General features: G+C 33.6%; 5 protein-coding genes and 1 long non-coding RNA gene across 16 annotated transcripts in view; 4 read left to right on the top strand and 2 right to left on the bottom strand.

Moving 5' to 3' along the window:
- LOC126755623 (aldehyde dehydrogenase, dimeric NADP-preferring) overlaps window positions 1-1434 on the top strand; it is a 29329-nt gene extending 27895 nt beyond the window's left edge. For 5 of the 8 annotated variants that reach the window (XM_050468327.1, XM_050468330.1, XM_050468329.1 and 2 more), the window contains 3 exons: window positions 169-304; window positions 370-520; window positions 742-1199. In XM_050468327.1, coding sequence (XP_050324284.1) covers window positions 169-304; window positions 370-520; window positions 742-762 — 308 coding nt within the window. In that variant the 3' untranslated portion in view covers window positions 763-1199. Of the gene's footprint in view, window positions 1-168; window positions 305-369; window positions 521-741; window positions 1200-1250 lie in introns of those variants that run through there. The other 3 variants (XR_007666511.1, XR_007666512.1, XM_050468326.1) reach the window with 3 other exon arrangements.
- A 1393-nt stretch (window positions 1435-2827) lies between these two features.
- LOC126755626 (NSFL1 cofactor p47) lies at window positions 2828-4518 on the top strand. The gene is made up of 6 exons (XM_050468334.1): window positions 2828-3021; window positions 3081-3262; window positions 3327-3752; window positions 3809-3937; window positions 4006-4236; window positions 4295-4518. Exons 1-6 carry the CDS (start codon window positions 2920-2922, stop codon window positions 4425-4427), a joined length of 1203 nt encoding a protein of 400 aa, XP_050324291.1. The 5' UTR covers window positions 2828-2919; the 3' UTR covers window positions 4428-4518.
- On the bottom strand, window positions 4515-6123 carry LOC126755624 (uncharacterized). The gene has a single exon (XM_050468332.1). It carries the CDS (start codon window positions 5990-5992, stop codon window positions 4709-4711), a length of 1284 nt encoding a protein of 427 aa, XP_050324289.1. The 5' UTR covers window positions 5993-6123; the 3' UTR covers window positions 4515-4708.
- A 388-nt stretch (window positions 6124-6511) lies between these two features.
- LOC126755620 (RNA-binding protein spenito) lies at window positions 6512-12097 on the top strand. Of its 2 annotated transcripts, none has more exons than XM_050468320.1 (4): window positions 6512-6645; window positions 7462-7508; window positions 7580-8092; window positions 8165-12097. In XM_050468320.1, exons 3-4 carry the CDS (start codon window positions 7581-7583, stop codon window positions 9960-9962), a joined length of 2310 nt encoding a protein of 769 aa, XP_050324277.1. In that variant the 5' UTR covers window positions 6512-6645; window positions 7462-7508; window position 7580; the 3' UTR covers window positions 9963-12097. The 2 variants fall into 2 exon arrangements, with proteins under 2 accessions (XP_050324277.1, XP_050324278.1); XM_050468321.1 differs by having other exon boundaries at window positions 6513-6645; window positions 7592-8092.
- An 883-nt stretch (window positions 12098-12980) lies between these two features.
- Window positions 12981-16260, bottom strand: LOC126755631 (dynein light chain Tctex-type protein 2B). 3 transcript variants are annotated; one of them, XM_050468340.1, is made up of 4 exons: window positions 16228-16260; window positions 14345-14413; window positions 14083-14279; window positions 12981-13246 (listed from the first exon to the last, which is right to left on the bottom strand). In XM_050468340.1, exons 1-4 carry the CDS (start codon window positions 16243-16245, stop codon window positions 13081-13083), a joined length of 450 nt encoding a protein of 149 aa, XP_050324297.1. In that variant the 5' UTR covers window positions 16246-16260; the 3' UTR covers window positions 12981-13080. The 3 variants fall into 3 exon arrangements, with proteins under 3 accessions (XP_050324297.1, XP_050324296.1, XP_050324298.1); XM_050468339.1 differs by lacking the exon at window positions 16228-16260 and adding an exon at window positions 14881-14979; XM_050468341.1 differs by lacking the exon at window positions 16228-16260 and adding an exon at window positions 14949-15020 and having other exon boundaries at window positions 14083-14413.
- LOC126755634 (uncharacterized) lies at window positions 15003-17379 on the top strand. The gene is made up of 3 exons (XR_007666513.1): window positions 15003-15083; window positions 15149-15825; window positions 16646-17379. It is a non-coding gene; the product is annotated as an uncharacterized LOC126755634 (long non-coding RNA).
- The last annotated feature ends 2315 nt before the right edge of the window (window positions 17380-19694 follow it).

Raw genomic sequence — 19694 nt, 5'->3', positions numbered from 1 at the left:
GCATGCATAATTAATAACTTTACTTTAATTTGCTTAGTCTCGCTTTAACCATTATTTAATAAGGATTATTTATAAAAAGTTATTACTTTTAAGTTTTGCTCATTACTTAAACCCCACCGAATATATTTCTTTCTTGAATAACGCTAATACGCTTTTTCCCCATAAAAGTTGACACTTTGCCATTTGGCGGTGTCGGATCCAGTGGCATGGGACGCTATCATGGTAAATATGGTTTTGAAACATTCACGCATAAGAAATCGTGCCTTGGCAAGGATCTGCATCCGCTTGGCGAACTACTGGCATCGTAAGTTTACAATAGGTCATTTAAATCTTAACAATTACTATTTATTAATACATTTTCCATTTCAGCGGTCGTTATCCACCTTATTCAGATCGCAAATCAACGATACTGGGTATTCTGCTGCGCAAACGTCGCCCATTCCCCAAGCTCTATCTGTCACACCTATTAGCGGTCGGTTTGGGTATCGGCCTCACAGTACTCTTCACCCATTATTTACAGGTAACTACAATTATTCTCTATTAATCAATTATAGCGAACTTCATTTACTCAATTGTAGTACTAATTGCGATTTTATTTATCTATTTCATTTTTGCGAAACACTAAAACACTACACATCACAAAACGTTTGATTAATGGAATGATTGCATTCACGTTCATACCCATTACATCTTTATGGAAATATATGAAATAAAAATATCAATATTATCAACACATTAAAGGGCAAATTATTTTCACGCTAAAAAAGCTTGTTTGACGTCCGTTAATTCAGTGATTGCCTCCACGGCCACCACGGCCACCACATACCTAAGCATTGATTGGTGGGTTTATTTTGTATACACTTATGTTTTTGACGTTCAACATTTCATCGTTGCGGTGTCAGTGTTTGTTACATGTACATACTATTGATATTACTTTTAGATTGCTCCACGGCTCAATAATCTTAATTTCACTTGTAGTTGTAATTTTCCATGAATAATTATTATGAGTACAGCTTATTGTATATTTAAGTACAAACCTAAATGCATTTTAAAATTCAATTCAAATAAATAATGTTGTTAACTAACACGCTTTGATTAGAATATTTAGTAGTATTTGTCGGCGCATCATGCATAAAGCATATTTTATATACATTTGTTATAAATAAAATTTAAATACATATACGGTATTTTACACTCAATTTTTATATACATTTGTTCATATGGTTTTTTAAATGCTTATCCTTTTGCAGAGTGATTACGATAAGAAATGATAGAAATGTTCTTGCATATAACAAACACAAAATTATCTGTAATCAATAAATGCTGAAGCAAGGAGATGACTTAAATATATTTCTAAAATGTTATTTAATATTATATATATATATTTAAACATGTAAAGTTATTTTAAATGTAATAAAACTCAATATAATTTTATTTTTCACTTTCTATTCTTATTTGACATTTGTGACAAATAATACCCTTTACGAATTATGGAATAATCATTTACGAATACTAAAGATTTCATATAAGAAGATTTTGATGTATTGGTTTGTATGACAGTTATGTATATATGATACATATATGCTATGGTGGTTTAATTGGAATAATTTCTGCGGAAATTGCAGCGATGCTTTAAATAATAATTATGCTAAATTTTGTAAAATGTCTTGTCTAGCAGCAGAATTTTGTGAGGTCGTTTAGTTTGTTTGGCAGCTATGTACATATGTATATGCCACTGAGAAATGAGCAGCTTCTTGGAGAGAAAAGGACGTCTGAAATTTTTTAAATCGATATCTTAAAAACTGAGGGAATGGTTCGCTTATACATATATAGACAGACGGACGGACGGACAGGCATGGCTAAGTCGACTCACCTCGTCATGCTGATTATTTATAAACATATGTTTGTACTTATGTATACATTTTATAGGGTTTCTGACATTTTCTGGGTGTTACAAACTAGGTGGCAAACTTAAGACACTCTGTTTAGGCTATAAAAACATGGTGCGAGATTAAGTCTGGATGTTTTCGCAATGGCTCGTAGAATTGAATGTTAATCACTCATTGTATTATAAAAATACAGTCCCGTTAATTATTCAGCAAATAATTAAAAAAAAAGCAATTATCGAATTGCGGGTTAAAGGAAATTAAGCGCAAACGCAAATACATACATATGTACATATATGGTGATAAAGGCCAATGTATACATATATCTCAAGAATAAATATATAATTCATTAAAACATATGTATGTACATACATATATGCAATACTTACTTTCGAAACATGCAGCATCCTGCAGGCAAATTATACATTTGAAGCAAGAACATATGTTATTTTTTGATGCTCATAACCATCAACGTCGCTAGTAAATAGGTGTAAATTACTTTTTTAATATGGAAAGCTCATTAAATAAATTAGTCACAATAATTATAGGCCAAAGCAATTACTAATATGAACAATATTTATATACGGACTTTCCGGTTGAATGTATCCGCTGTCAAAGAGCTGCTGAAAATCGAAATGGTCGCATTATTGAATATCGTGGTGAATTAAAATATGGTGGATAGGCGTAATCCGTTTGGCTAAATAGTTCGATATCGATATTAATTTATTAAAAAATATCGTATAAAAAATACTGACCATTTATGACTTGATAATAAAGAAATGCCAAACAATATTCAAAAATAAAGTATATGGTATTAATAAACTAAATATTTTTAAATATATTGAAATTAAATATATTCAAAATGCCATTTTTTGACGTTAAGGACTATCAAATATATGGCAGCACATTGTATTGTCATTTGTTAGTACAGTCTGGCAACCTTCAATTGATTTTGTATTAAATCTGTGAAATCATTGTTTTAATTTCTTAATTCTGTGCAACGAGAAGAAAATAAGATTTGAATGCTAAAAATATGTCTAACAACGATGAATTAATAGCACAATTTATTGAAATAAGCGGTGGAGATGAAAATGTCGCCAGATTTTATTTAGCAAGTTCCAATTGGTCGCTAGAGGTGAGAAAACTTGAAGAACTTTCATCCGGCTCTAAGGCATCCATATAATATGATTTCAGGATGCACTTTCCAATTTTCTTGGCAATCAAGTTGATGGAGAGGGTGTAAACGATGAACAACCAACTGAACGAAATTCAGGTGGAGCGAATATTGAACCAGCACCTACAAATTCAAGTAGTCGGGTGCGATCAGAAACCGGTGCCGCAGACAGTTTTACTAAGAAAAGCTCAGATAAGCCAAAGTAAATATGCAATTATGAATTTTTAGTTCCCGAATTTATATTTATTTATATATAATCTAATCAGAGTAGCAACACTAAATGATATGACAAAGCGTACATCTAATGAGGAAGAGGGACAAGCGTTCTATGCTGGTGGTTCCGAACGTTCAGGCCAGCAAGTTTTAGGACCACCAAAACGTAAGAATTTCCGCGAACAGTTAACTGACATGTTTCGAATGGCACAAGAACACAACACCGGCGAATCTGCTAGTACTTCAACCGGTCAATCAACTTCTGGCGCTGTACAATGGGGTCAAGGTGTACGGTTGGGCATGACCGATACAGACCATTCTGTCGTAGGTTCGCAGCAGGATGATGCTAATGCAACGGGAGAGAAGAGACCTATTGTTGTGCTGAAATTATGGAGCCAAGGTTTCTCCATTGATGATGGTGAACTACGTCTATATGATGATCCCGAAAATAAAGAGTTCTTAGAAACTGTCATGCGCGGGTAAATATATTTTTATTACAAATAACAATGTTCAAGTACTTATATGATAAATTCAGTGAAATACCTCATGAATTATTTGAAATGGGATGGGTTGTTAATGTTGACGTGGAGGATCATCGCCACGAGGATTATAAAAGGAAGACAGTCCCACCTAAATTTAAAGGTTCCGGTCACACATTGGGAAGGTAAAAATCTTTACCGTGATTAATAAAGCTTTCCTATATATATTTATAACTTAATTTATATGATTTAGTCCCACACCAAACGTTGAGGGAGCAGCATCAACAGCACCAGCTTCAAATACTGCAAAACCAACAACAGCTGTTAATGTTAAAGAGGATGAAAGCGCCGCTAAAGCAAACCTTAAGATTGATTCTTCTCAGCCAACAACGACGTTACAAATACGTCTAGCCGACGGTTCTCGTTTAACCGCCCAATTCAATCTCAATCACACAGTTGCTGATATACATCGCTACATAACTAAGTAAAAAATATAACTTTTGTTAAATTACATAATTAATTGTTGATTATTTGTTATATAGTGCCAGACCACAATATGCGGAGGGTAATTTTAGGTTAGTGTCCTCATTCCCAACCCGTGAACTTACGGATGAAGCTGCAACGATTGAATTAGCTGGTCTAAAGAATGCGTCAATAATGCAGCGACTGAACTAAATTGTAAACCCTACATATATACCCACTGAATACAATTTTTTCAACTTATTGATAAAAATAACATTAATGTAATAAAATGCAACTACATAAATGTGTTTGAGTATTTATTCAATAAATGAACGCGTTAGCACTTTTTTCTAAACGAAATAAATAACATTGCTGTCGTAATAAGTTTTATTAATGCATATGTCTAAAAGTAATGGTATGCTCAATGTAGCTCATCGTTCTTAATGCAGACGAAATTGATTATAAGTCTAAATTCATAATTTTTTATCACTAGTTTAATTATACATTAATTCTCGTACTTCTTTTCTAATTTTAATCAAATTATTCATGAAATCTTGACGCAGCAAGTTTTGCAACATATGTAGGCCATCATTTCCCACATGTACGCAGTCGGTGTATCTATGAGCAAAAGCTAATGACGGAGCCAAATTAGTAGTACTACTTATAGAGGAAGAAGGGACCACAGGTCTGAAAATGTTTATCTTGTGTGGCTGCACCACTTCTGGATCATAAAAGCTATTATTTGAAAGTAGTTCATTCTTTCCATCAATACAAACTGAGTAAGTTTGTAACTCATATATAGTCTCAGAGGTACTATATGAATTCAATGAATATAGTACTGAATTGTCGTCACTTAGTTTGGCATTTGGAAAGAAAAATTCGTTTGGTTCTAGCAAAGTAACATATTTTGCTTTGTGCATGCTACGCAGTAAGCAATCTGTTTTAATGAGTTCACGCAAATTAGATGTATTATTTTTGTTTGCAAATGGGAAATTGAAAGGCAACAATTGTAAATGTATATTTTTATGTTTCATAAGCTTTTGTAAAAGTATTTCGGTTAGTTCATCACCATTGTAAACGATAAACTGGTTGATGCCAACAACATAATGATGTATAAAGAATTCAATTAATTTCGAATAACTTTTGCCGAAACTACTGCTCATATTAAATGAGACCAAATCCAGGCAAATAGCCACCTGTGTTTGTGGTACATTACTTCCTTGTGCACTTTTTACAAAACGTAACCGTAACTTGCGATTCGCATTACTGCCATCACCCGTCAGATCGGTATAAACTATGCTATTTGGTTCTCCTAAGTCATTTTTAAGACGACAATAAAATACATAATTTGTAGATACAGCATCGGTGTTGTCTTCTTGATTCATGTGTTGAAATCGGAATTTGCCTTGAATATCGCGTCCATCGTCGTAATGTGCTTTACAGCGAAAATTTACTGCTGCCCCTGTTTTACCGGTTACAAGCGTTAAAACTTCTCCGCCGGAAGACACAAGATCGTTGCGTTGATAATAAGAGGCGTATGCATGAAACGAGTCTCCTATCAGCTGCCAGACTGGCAATGGTCGATTAAAATCAATGATATCGTCCTCCGCTGCTGTGAAGTTATTCAATAATCGCAATTCATCCGCATCCTTGCGGCTAAAGAAGTGCACAGCACTTAGAACATCTTTTAAACGTGAATTTTCACTCTTATATGTGAGCAAGACAATTATGCTAATACAAGAAATTATAACTAACAAAAGCTGGTGATATTTACGCATCGTCGCTTTGATAAGTATACATTCTTCGTATATATGAAAACTTTTTGTCAAACTATTTATAAAATAAACACATTAAAAATACAAATAATTAAAATGTAGGCAATTGACCGATAAATAGGGCTGCCGAATTTCAAATTAATGGTATAAAAATAGTAATATAATACAGTGACGCAAGTCCTTACGTTCCTCAACTAAATTTAAATTTTTATTATATATTACTTCATACACTTGAAAGCTAATAAAGTTCAAAAATTCAACTATTAAAAATTCGTGTTTTTTCGATTTATAATGAATTTGACACTTATATTTTTAAATTCATGAAAAGTGTACATACAACAAAACAAATGTCTGTGCAAAGCGAAGAAAAAGTGTTATATGAACTAGCCGAACAACTTTTCAATACCATATCTGAAAAATATGGTCTGGCAAGCTACAGCTTAGATAATGGGTGGCAGCACATTTAAACTTTTATTGGATATGTGGCAGCATTTGTTGAATTCATGATGGCAGCACTGCGATATATTGCGTCAAATCTGGTGGCTTTGTGAATGCGTAAAGTCGTTTTTAATATACTGTGTGAGTTTTGAGTAAAATATTATATATTTGTGGAAAAATTTCAACAAAATTGTACAAATTTTGTGAATTTACAAACGGTGAGTGCAAAGTGCAAAACTGTATTTAGAGTTTTTCTTTAGTTTTAAACTTATAATGTGCTAAAATATTTTCAAGTTGTGCATAGTACTGACGCCATTTTGGAAATTTATTCTTTTCATTCGAGTATACAGAAAATGTTTCATATATTTTTATTCAGCGTTACTATTTTACATAAGTTCAGTGTTTATAACTAAACATAAACCTAGAACCATACATAAGTGGAAAAATTTTAATCAAAATTTTTATGCAAAATGACTTTGCATATTCGATGAGTTCTTTGAATATTCGGCAATTTGAGTTGAGTTTAGTAGGTTAAGTGTAAAGCATATAGAGTGAAAATTTCTTTCTAGGCGGCTGTTTTTGGCGGTCAGTTCCTTCTGTTTCAGTATGTGTATATCTATTTTTAAATAAAATATAATATTATAAATTTATAATTATTTATGCAGCATAAATCCAAAAATTGTGTATCGGCAAAATTTTTTTTCTCACTTTTATTATCTTCAAATGTAAGTACATACCGAGATGTGTGTACATATGTACATCTACACGTACATAAGTATGTATGTTCACCAGTATACATAATTTTTGGTTTCGTTCTATGCTTTGCAATCGTAAATTTTATGAATAAACAGGTATGAGATCTCTATTTGTAACTCGGGAATGATAAAAAGCCGGTGCGGTAATTTTTTAGTTAGTTGGGAAAGAGTAAAATAAAAAATTAACTATAGCTGCTATTTTTTAGGTTATTATTTATATTATTAGTATGGATTCTTAGTTATTGCATTAATGACAATCTAAATTTCAATTCCTTACAGGCTGAACTATAAATAGTCCTTTGAGAGTAATAATAATTTTACAGCAGGTAGGGCTACATTCTTTTGAGCACTCATAGACGCTCAACTGAAATTAAGAATATTGTTATTAACTACATAGTATGAAACGCAGTGCTTCAGGAGATTCACCAACCAGGACCAATCATTTAGGAAGATCTTCTCACGGTAGAACTATTATGGGTCGCGGATATGATAATGGTAGCGGAGTTCCAGGCGATTCTCCCGAACGCATGTCTCCAGATCGCCTACGACGTCGGATAGGAAGGTCACCAAGTCCACGAGCACGTTATGGTGTTTCACCCCATCGTGAAGAATATTTACGCGGGCCTCCACCAGTGGCGGAAAGACCAACGTACAAAGTGCTATGTGTTAGTGCTTTGCATCCTAAAGCTTCCGACGATTTCATTAAGGAAACCTTGTATCGTGAATACAAGAAATTCGGTGACTTCAGCATTCGTATATCTCATGATTTGGACGAACGTGTTGCTTACGTTTGTTTTAGAACGTCTGAGGATGCTCGTGAAGCAAAACATCATAAACCGCGTATTGTATTGTATGATAAAATGGCATTAGTGGAACCAGTTTACGAATCTTCTTCACATAATGAATACAGGTTTGTGTGGACCTCTTTTGATTATTTATTTATTTTTTTAATCTATTTCGTTTTTGTATTTTCTAATTGTAGGCCTCGTGGACGTTCGATAACTCCCCCTGACTACGATCGATATCATTATCCACGTTCGCCTATGGGCCCGACTGGTCCAATAGAACATCGTCGACCACCGATCGATCCGTATGACCGTTATGGACCACCCATGCATCCGCATGGTCGTTCACGGGAATATCGTGGACCAATTCATCACGAATATCCACTTCCCCCACGGGGCCCACCAATGCATCGTGTGCCACCACATATGCATGGACCACCGCCCCCACATCAGTATGCACCTATGCGTCATATGGGACCTCGTCCACATGTTCCATATGAGAAGCCCGAAAGCAAGAAAGATAAATTTCCTAATTATTTGCATCATGTGCAACCAGAAGACGACCCACTTGCAACAAGGACTCTATTTGCTGGTAATTTAGAAGTGAATATTTCGGATGAAGAGTTGCGTCGTATATTCGGTAAATACGGTATTGTTGATGATATCGATATAAAGCGACCCCCACCAGGTACTGGTAATGCTTTTGCTTTCGTACGTTATCAAAATCTGGATATGGCACATCGTGCTAAAATAGAGCTTTCCGGTCAATATATTGGAAAGTTCCAATGTAAAATTGGTTATGGTAAAGTAACACCAGCTACTCGTATATGGATCGGTGGTCTAGGTGCTTGGACTTCTGTAACACAATTGGAACGGGAATTTGATCGTTTTGGTGTCATAAAGAAAATAGAATACCAAAAAGGCGAGACATGTGCATATATACAATATGAAACCATCGAGGCAGCCTCTGCTGCAGTGAAAGAAATGCGCGGTTTTCCTTTGGGTGGACCAGAGCGTCGTTTGCGTACTGATTTTGCTGAATTACCTGGAACTACTCCAGCTGCACCATTTAAATCAAAGAGCTATGATGAGGCACCTGAATATAGGCGTCCAGAGTATGACTATCATTATGAAGAGACACCACATTATGCTCCACGAGGTGGGTATGCACCTTATCCACCACGAGGTGGTTATAGGGGTCGCGGTGGCTACCGCGGTCGTGGACGTGGTTCATACCATGTCTATCATAATGATGTGCATCGTCCAATTCATGGCAGTTCTACATCGTCGATGCCACCACCTGCTGGAGCTGAAGATGAATGGCGTCGTCCGCCAGGCGATTCATATGAGCGAGCACGTTCTGGTTCACGTGAGCCCGGTGCTGATCGTTCACGTTCACGCTCCCCTCACAAACGCGCACATTCACCCGAGTCGGACTCGGATTCTTCTTCACGTCGAAACGGTGCTTTGAGTACCGCACGTACTCTGCCTGATATTTCCCGTAAGTGCACTGTTGTATGGCAGGGCGCACTCATACTAAAGAGTTCACTATTTCCGGCTAAATTCCATATGACGGATGGAGACGCGGATATTGTCGACTCCTTAATGCGCGACGAAGAAGGAAAACATAACTTGCGTATTACGCAGCGTTTGCGTCTCGATCCACCGAAATTGGAGGATGTGCAAAAACGCATTAGCTCATCATCGTCACATGCAATATTTTTAGGTTTAGCTTCATCAGCTGCAACCACTCTGGAGGATAGTAGCGTACAAACGCGTCCACTACGAAATTTAGTGTCGTATTTAAAGCAAAAGGAAGCTGCCGGTGTTATCTCACTGTTGAACAAAGATACTGAAGCCACTGGAGTGCTATACGCTTTCCCACCATGTGACTTTTCTACGGAACTACTGAAGCGTACATGCCAGAGTGTAACTGAAGAGGGTCTAAAGGAAGATCATCTTGTGGTAGTAGTTGTAAGAGGTGGAACTGCTTAAAATTGATAACGCGTAGTCATTCGCCGATTTTTTATTAATTGTAAATGACTTTGAGTGCGCTAAAATAGTGAATATGGACATACTTTTAACGCGTCGGTAGTGATATTTAAATAATACCGAAGAGTTAAGGTTGAAGCCCTTAAACATCAAATTTTGAATAACAATAAGTTCGCTGTATTGAATCTACAACAATATTCATCTTATAGAAAGCGAATAAAAAGTTCAGACTACTGAATAGCTTAGCAGTCTTATTAGATCAGAAGTCTGTCAGTTTATTTGGAACTGATAAAAGTATATACATTTATTTAAATGAATTAGAGGTTCTTAAAACTCTAAACTTAAAATTAAAAATTGAATTATATTTATGTACTATTTATTGGGTCTTAATATTTTATTCGCTTAAATTAGTCTGTTGTTTTTTGACGCATATTTATTATGCTACAAATCAACTTTATCAAAGCACTTCATTTTGCCACATATTAATAACAGTCTTTCAAACAATCAACTAGTTTAGTAAGTAGGTAAGCACTTATACAAATTTATAATACTTTTTAAAAATGTTCATGATTTAGTTAAAAAAGTGAATAAGTTGCTGTGGAAATTTTGTGAAGTTTAATTTGATCGTTTATGATACCATCTAAACGCAACAGATTTATGCTTATAATTATAATTTTTGAAAACTGTTTCAAACTTACTTAATTTTTGTGTAAAGATGAGATTCGAACAAAAAGAAAATTGTATAAAATGAACAAAACTAAATTGTGGTATGTTTATACAAAGAAAAAAATTATCTAATTTAATTTTGTACGCGTAGTGAACAAAAATTATAGCTTCTAACAAAGTTTGATTTTGGTGATGCAGTGTGGCGTTGTGGCATTGTGGCTATTTAGTAGTGATGAGCTTTATTCTCCAGCAAGTGTATTTTTTTTTTAAATCAAAGTTGATCACAGAGAAATTTGTTTGTGTTGTTTTATTTTATTTGAATTTGTGTTTTTTACATATTGTATGTAAGAAAAATACCTACCATGTATGGTCAATTGTTTAATTTGATTAGAAATATTGTTTTTGTTTAATGAAACACCAAAAATTGTCAGAAGAAAGTGAAAGTTCAATATTATCCATATCAAAGAATGGTTCAGTTCAGTCCACAACTAGTGCAGTTCGCCCCCTTTAGCGCCGTAATTTTAGTGCGGTTAAGATGCAATTCAAAGTCAAAGGTGGTTAAAAGTGTAATTTGTACGAATTGCTGGTGTGGTGTGGTGTGATGTGGGTGTTTTGTGGAAAGTTTTCCAAAATTAAATTGGCTAAACCAACTAATAGCTCCCTGAAAGTGAAGTCTCCTTAAATATAAATATGTGGGAAAAATTCAATGCGAGTTTATGAGGAGCGGTTTCTTTTGTTCTATTTGAATTGTTTAATATTGCTAAGTAAGGCTGCTGTTTGGTGGTACAATCAAAAGTAGTTAAAACTTCTCTGACTGCATTAAAACTAGTTCTAACGGTGGTTTTGTATGGCATAATTAATTCAGTGGTTCAATGCCTAAATATACAATTTCAGTTGCGAATAAATACATGTTTGTCGCCTACACAATGACGCGAGTGCCAAACCAACGAAAGTGCGTCCGATTGTGACCTCTTGTGTCAACTCTCTCTAATGTCTGTGGGTGTAGTAAATGTTTTTCGAAGCCATGCTAAGAGAACCAGGTGTAGCATTTGGTTAAAATATATCGCTACATATAAAGGGTTTTTTCGAATGCTACATTGTTTTCTTAAATTTGCGCACGGACGTCTAATACTGTCTTATTTATTATTGTTGTGAATTTGCTATCACTGCACACTAATCTTAAAAGAGCCACGTTTACAAATATGAGTTTGCCAGGTGAAACAGAAATATATGAGTTGCATAATATTTTAAAATTTTTGAATATTTAATTTTTTCCGTGTGTAAATGATTGATTTTGAAGTTATCGATTTGCATATACAATTAAATAATTTTAATGGCATGCTTGTAAGTAACACAAAAACATAAAAGTCGTTTATGAAGAGTAAAATGAAATGGAAAGTGCATAAATTGTAATATTAATAAAAATATACTCTCTTACGTAAAACTTAATTAAATAAACCATAATTATCAAACATGTTTGTGTTATTACTGTGATAGTGCTGTGTCTTCTCTGAAAACGAAAAATTTTTCCTCAAATCCCAAGTATGTAAACATTGAAGCAATATCTTAGGTAAGTCCAATATACTAGTTACTCTGCCACCATACATACCTACATATGTATATGTATGCACAAAATGTAAGATTTCGAACGTTAGAATATATTAATAATCATTTCGAAGTCGATGTAATAAGTAATATATGTAATAAAACTGCATAATTTCGTCAAATTTAAAGTTAATTTAGTAAATTCATTAAATTCACAACTCAATAGATAATTATACTCTGAACAAGGTCTATTTAGCTTGAGAAGACTCTTGTAACATCCCGATGAAACGTTATTCACCCCATAAAATATACATACATGTACATACATATGTATAAATTTTTGATTTGACAAGATATCTTCACGGCGGATTACTGCCCAACGATACAATATCAAAATATAATTTTTTGGAGCGGATCACGATAGCATATAGCTGCAATGCAAACTGATCTCCAGTCCTTGTATGGAAAACTTTTTTATTTAGCGAAATATCTGTTGTTGTTGTAGGGACAGAATTGTGCCGAGTTGACAGTCCTTGGTAGGATAAAAACCCGGGTCCGTCCCAGAAACGTAGACCCGATTGTCCTGGGAATGGGGCGAGATATTTTCACGAAATTTGCCACGGATTAATGTTCAAGGAAACGGTTCAATCTCCAAAGAAGTTGTTCAGATCGCACCATATACAAACCTTAACCTTTAATTTATGGGCCCTTAAACTAAGCAAATGAATATATAAGCTATTCTTATCTATATATAGTATTTACTTATTACTAATAATCCCATCGTTGATTTTATAAATATACTTTTTGATATCAAGATTGGCAAACATAATTTTTTTATTTCTCAATAATAACATTTATCTAATATACATATGTATGTATGACATTTCTTTAAAACCTCATTGAATTGGAGCTAATCATAATAAAGGTAGTAAAGTGTGGCGATACCGAAAAATTTTGGTGTATCATAAACGTAGGAAATGTAACCATCCTTTTCTGCATCCCAAAGAAAATTTACCAGCGAACAGTATCCTTGCATTACCTTTTCACCGATGGTCACGACACAAATGTAACGGTAACTGAAATAATTCATTATTTTATAATTACGGTTATATATATCTTGGGTCATATATAAAATTAAATATACATATAGTATAGTGCTTCGTAAAGTACTTGAAAAAAAATCTAGCAAGCTAGTCATCTGTATTTGAATTGCGGTGAAACAAATTGCGGTATACATTGATAGTTGTTAAAAGAAAAAAATGGTAGATGCTTATTAGAAACATACTAATTAATAACTTGGATGGTTTATTCGATAAATTTGTGAACCGGGACCGTTCCCACGATAGTGGCGACTATGTTTCCAAAGCACTTCGGTTTAATATGTGGCCGATCATTGACTACACCGACGATTTGAGAATACATACACTAACGCTACCACAAAAATAATTTGTGTAATAAGTATTAGTATTTGTAAAAATACATATCTCGGTAGTTCATATATGTATATATTCTAGGGAATCCTATGAAAGTATCAAATTTGAACGCAAGCCATAAGAAAAATATTAAAGATGCACATATCTTTGTATAAATCTAGAACTGAATATTTGTTGTTCTAACTAAATACTAGTTACTGAGATTAAACTCCCATATACATGTGGGATATACATATGTATCTCGGTGTCTGCTCCGGTTTTTAGATAAAATACACGTGAAAAACGATGTTTAATCTTTCAGGAAGTGTTGCTACAGTGTCAGTACTTGACGGGATACACATTGATATTCGTTTTAGTAATAATAAACAAAATATTCCCTCTTGGAACTTTGAAGGGTAAACAAATAGAGAACAGCGCGTTAACACATGCGACTAGTCAGAGATTATTTTATTTTATTTTCCCAATTTCCCAGTACATACCGATCAAAGTGTTGCGCTTTAATTCGATTCTTAATCTCTTCGCTGATTTGTGCACACAATGTTAGTGACGTTTTGGGCGAATACATAAAATTTTCGAATGCATTGTCCATCACGGTGCGCATAATTTTCTCGCATACTTCTTTATTTAGCGGATACTTTGGATCCAGACGATATGTGGGCAAATACTTCAAAACTGGCTGCAAACACATAGATAGTGGTGAGCTTACACTGCTGCTTTGTTGTGACAAAGGCATCGTCTTACCCGCGCTTGAGGAACTGTGAATGCCGCACTTAATCTACGTCCAGTCGCCGATTTGAGGGAACCACGTCGCTGCAAAATTGATACATTTTCATTTAGAAATTATTACAGACAAACGAATAGGCATTTCCTTAAGTAAAATAATTATATAAACGGGTGAAAGGGTTAATAGTGTTGCACCGCTGCTTAGTTACGCATAAATAAATGGTAAAGTGATTGGCGTTTAAGGCTGCGTGTTAGGCGCGCATAGCCATTTAGCTGTTTATGTTGTGTTGATTGTTTGATTAATGGCAATTACACCTAATGTCATCGATCATTAGTGACATTAATCCAAATTTGACAATCTGAATATACATACATATGTATACACTCTTACACCACACTCTTATGCATGTTAATCCTAATATAAACATATACACTCTCACACACAAAAATAACAAATTGAATTATATTTATTGCCGTGGTTTATTGATACGAATTATTTTGGGAATGCAAATGCAAATTGCCAATTTGAGAATTACGAATGCACGATTTTCTACCTCTTCGCGTGCCTGACCTAGACACAAGTTTACGAGGTTAGACCAATTCTCTGCCATCAAGAACTAACCGAGTGCAATCACATTTTGACCTGATTTGCGAATTTGGCCAAATGTTAAATCGATATGACGTAAATAAAATGTTATGTTGGTATGTGCATACAGTAAAAGCCGTAAAAATGTCAAGCTCGGCAAAGCATATGTATGTATGTATATTTACATATGAGCACTATTGTGGTTGAGAATAATTAACTAATTTGAATTTCAACAGGTAAGAGAAGGAAAACTGCGAACGGAATCGAACATTAAATATTTTTAATTGTATGAAGCAGAATTGTATTAAAGAAAAGTGAAATTTTGTATGATGCCTGTGGAAATCCCTAACAAAACAATATAACCTGGATATCGGCACAAGTTATTAGAGAAAGTTATGGATCAATTGCGTCCATTTTTTGGTAATGTACCCTGAGATGTTTGGCTGACGGTGTAATAGGCCAACGTTTGGCAAAGACCGAGTATATTACGATAATATCTATCTCCAAAGGAATGTTGCATATTTTGGAATTGTGTTTTGCTTTTACAGAAATATTTATGGGCTTACCGACAGATATTTTTATAAAGAAAAACTGTAACGATCTCTTTTTGGTTCATGCTGTTAGATAAACATAGCTCTTATACCCTACGTAACATGTTGCGTGGGTACGGAAACCATAGAGACAGTTAATTTGCCACATATACCGTTACAGTTGCTTGGCCGACGTTATCCATCTCTTTGTACAACGTATTGAGGTTTACTACAAAGAAAGCAGCCTTCGATATTATGAGATGTCCAAATTACCCCTAATGAATTATTGGAAGATTTGGTTGATTTCTGAAGAACGACCTTTACCAGAAATTATTATTATCCACTCCACGCCCCCGGTTACAAATTAACTACAAACTTTTTATGTAAGTACGTATACACATATACATATGTATGTACATACATATATGCATATTATGCATATATATGGTAGATTTAAATCTGAATACTGAACATCTTAGTGAAACCCACTAAAAACTGACGGTGCTACATGAAATATAGAAAGACGTTTTTTGAACAATTCTTATGGGATATCAAACACGATTAATAATTCGTCTATATACCGGCTCTTGGTATAAAATACGACTTCATTTCACTTAAGTAGAACCGATTCTCTCGGACTTCTAAGCTTCTCGTGTATGATGCCCCGAACTCCATTTAATTTTAATAAAAATCTCTCTGATCTCTAATTTTTCCATTATAAGATATTAAGTGACGCGTATCTATTTATATACAAAAATGTTTCCGATATAAACTGCCATACGTACCTCTCCACCAACATCCATAATGTCCAAAAAATGTAAAATATATTAAAATATTCAAAATTGAAAACTATATTGAAGTTAATGTTAGAAAGAGTTTTGTTTTCAAAAGACAAAAATATCAAAAAATTAGAAACAGAAAAAATAAAAACAATTTAATGAGAAGATGCCATTAGTTTGTGATCAAATTAGTGTTGAAGAATGCTTTTACAAAAGTTGCCCCGATTTATGAATCAACTTCACCCAGGATTAATTTTTTTAAGGATATCTTACGTAGCAGAGTTATTTGCAGCATTTTTGCAAATTTTGACAAATCTATCGATAAAGGTGTGGTTTCGAATCGATTTCAGACCAGAATTTAGTTAGCAAAATCTTACAATCATCATCTTAAACTGAAAGTTTATTTCTCTCTTTACATCAATAGTTACTCTCCTTGTCGAAGATGTACGTAGGTGTCACGACCAGTATATATCTCTTCCATAGATTAAAAGAGACTTGGAGGAAAACGTTTTAGATACTGTGTAGTCAAATAGCCGAAACTGGACCTGGTCTTTTCAACGGAGTGGAGGTCTTCTTCTGATTCCCCGGTGGGTACCGCGTCGAATACTCTCAGAGCTGGAGTGTTTTCATGCATTCGGACGACATGACGTAGCCAGCGTAGCCATATCTCTTAACTTTCTGAACTATGGTAATGTCGTCGCATATCTGATCGTTCCATCGAATGCGGTATCCACCGTTGTCAATGCGCAAAGGACCATAAATGTTCAGCAGAAAGTTCGTAACACCGACAGATGTTGTCATCGTCTATGCCTCTGCACCAAATAGCAGAAGGGGGATGATGAGTAACTTATAGATTTTGATCTTTGTTCGTCGTGAGGGGAATTTACTTCTCAATTGTCTACTCAGTCCGCAGTAACACCCGTTGGCATGAGTTATTCTGGTTTGGATTTCGATGCTGACATTGTTATCAATTAAAATACTTACATTCTTCTGGAATTAAAAAAAAATTGTTTCACCTCAACTTCACTTTTATGTTAAATTTTGATAAACCTTACGATTTGTACATAAATACTAATTATTTGTGTGTTGCAATATTTTTTATTTGATTTATTTTTATATAGTATACATATACACAGTCAAAAATCCATTTACGACACTTTTGTAGAAATATTATTTATGTGAGTATGGATATATATTGGTGTATATACATAATATGCTAAATATACTAATGCAATTATATATGTATATGTATGTATGTATATACATATTAGATACATACATACATTTGATTACAATACGACATTATGCAAAGTGATGATTTCAGGTATAAAGTACAAACACATAAACATAGAAGTTTACGCACTTTCATACATACACATATAAATATTTATTACAAAGGGACATTCAAAACAACGTATTATGCTATTACAATAATACAACAATTATGAAAATATTGATTTGTATGTATATATGTAAGTATAAAAAACAAAATCAAAAATAAGTTTTTATTTGTAAACAATCACGCGCTTGACCACGTCAACCCCAGCTACTTAATTCGACATCATCATTACAAATATACAGCAAATTTGCTTGCATACAAACATACATACATACATATGTATGTATATATGTACGAGTATAATAAAGCTCTTAGTACTTAGTATTCGTTTGCGAAAATTAAGTACTATTACACAAAATTTTGCTATACACATTTACTGTTACTTAATTTTGATACACATTAATGCATTTTTATCTATGTAAATACCTAAACTTACTTTATGTATATTTTCATATTTCATATACTTTTATATGTTATTATTTATCACTAGTTAATTTTAGGTATAAGACTTGCCTTTAAGGATATACATACATACATATATGCTAAAACACACACATATACATACATATAATTATTATTTTTAATTAGTAGTAATTCATAAGTGCATACCGAACTGGTAGAGAAAGTTTTCTGATTGTGATTGTTCGGGATAATCGACACATACATATACATACATACATAGATTTTCACAGTGTTGGCACATTGGTGAACTGAAATGTGTTGATTGGACGATTGCGAATCGCGATTGTAATTACTGATAGTTGCAGGTATATTTTTTTCAAGCTAAGTTCATTCTTTTACTAAAATTTTTAGGTTACAAATTTTAATTTGGCATAAACATTTTTTTTACTTAATTTTTTACAAAGCGGTAATTTGTTGAACAAATAGCCTTGAATGAATAAAATTATATACTCAATTCTCTCAATAGCGGGCACTACGTCACCGAATTAATCCGGATTACATCCGGCCAAGGGCTGTTATATCGGAGATCTAACCCCGTTTAGATCGGTAAGTCTTAATAAAATTATATTGATCAGGGCCATAAGATCAGCATAGAAAACTCACTGAAATGTAGAGTTCGTAATTTCCTTTTGTTGTTGTACCAACTTTAAAAATTTCTTAAATACGTTCTGCAATGCTACAGAGGCCGCATAAAGATGCATGTCCATTCCGGTTACGTTTTGATTGGTGATGCAAAAGACGATTAAGTTGTTGTTGTTGTTGTTTTTGTTATGACAACATCGCTGAAGTAACAGCACTTGATCAGTACGTAGAGTTATAAGTCTCAATACAAGTTCCCACGACAGTTGGGTCTAAGTAACCGTAACGAACCCGGATTGTTATTCGGTCAAGGACTGTCAACTCGGTGCCATACCGCTACAACAACAACAACAACATAAGCCTCAATATATTTTAAAATCATAGGCTCTGAGTTGATAACAAAATATTAAAATTAAATACAAAAGGTTTCTTTCAAATTTGAGGTTAGATAAAACAAAAATAAGTTAAAAATGCTTATAAAAATGTAGGTATTTAAAGTTTTTGACACACAATTTTTACCTTAAAAAATAAATATTTTTTTTTTCTAATGTCCGACATTTAAGTGCAGTAATACAGAAACATATGCACACACACATTTATATAATAATTACTTAGAGATACATACATACATATAATTGCGCCAACACTGAATTGGACTTGTAAATAGTTGGATTTATAATATGTGCATTACTTTGCAAAGTCTTAAAAAAAATTAGCAAAGGTAATTCAATTCAGCTACTATTTTATAGTATTATCAAAAATCAGTTCTGTTATTTGCAACACCAAGCAACATAATTGAAGAGACAAATTTAAACTGAAAACTAAATATTTTGTACTTTTTTAGCCAACAGATAATATGTGTAAACACATATTTTTAACGAAAAAATAATGATAATTAAAAAAAATAATAATAATTTAATATAAATAAAAACAAATAATAAAAAAGCAAAAATATTGACATAACGAACTTATAAAAAAAAACAAATAGTAAAAAAATAAGAAAAGTTAACTTCGGCTACAGCAAAGTTTTAATAACCTTCACAAATACAAAATATTCCTCATAAGGACTTCATTTCGATCGTTCAGTTTGTAT

The sequence above is a fragment of the Bactrocera neohumeralis genome, chromosome 4, assembly GCF_024586455.1.
Source record: "Bactrocera neohumeralis isolate Rockhampton chromosome 4, APGP_CSIRO_Bneo_wtdbg2-racon-allhic-juicebox.fasta_v2, whole genome shotgun sequence".
Taxonomy (NCBI): Eukaryota; Metazoa; Arthropoda; class Insecta; order Diptera; family Tephritidae; genus Bactrocera; species Bactrocera neohumeralis.
This window is presented reverse-complemented; position numbering and strand designations above follow the sequence as displayed.

Coding starts and splice junctions, on each gene's coding strand:
- LOC126755620 (XM_050468320.1), top strand. CDS start 7,581: ATGAAACGCAGTGCTTCAGGAGATTCACCAACCAGGACCAATCATTTA. Junction 8,093..8,164: donor TCTTCACATAATGAATACAG/GTTTGTGTGGAC, acceptor TTCTAATTGTAG/GCCTCGTGGACGTTCGATAA.
- LOC126755631 (XM_050468339.1), bottom strand. CDS start 14,937: ATGGCAGAGAATTGGTCTAACCTCGTAAACTTGTGTCTAGGTCAGGCA. Junction 14,414..14,880: donor TAGGTCAGGCACGCGAAGAG/GTAGAAAATCGT, acceptor TCAATTTTGCAG/CGACGTGGTTCCCTCAAATC. Junction 13,247..14,082: donor AAAGCGCAACACTTTGATCG/GTATGTACTGGG, acceptor GAATTATTTCAG/TTACCGTTACATTTGTGTCG.
- LOC126755624 (XM_050468332.1), bottom strand. CDS start 5,992: ATGCGTAAATATCACCAGCTTTTGTTAGTTATAATTTCTTGTATTAGC.
- LOC126755626 (XM_050468334.1), top strand. CDS start 2,920: ATGTCTAACAACGATGAATTAATAGCACAATTTATTGAAATAAGCGGT. Junction 3,263..3,326: donor AAAAGCTCAGATAAGCCAAA/GTAAATATGCAA, acceptor TAATCTAATCAG/AGTAGCAACACTAAATGATA. Junction 3,938..4,005: donor TCCGGTCACACATTGGGAAG/GTAAAAATCTTT, acceptor TATATGATTTAG/TCCCACACCAAACGTTGAGG.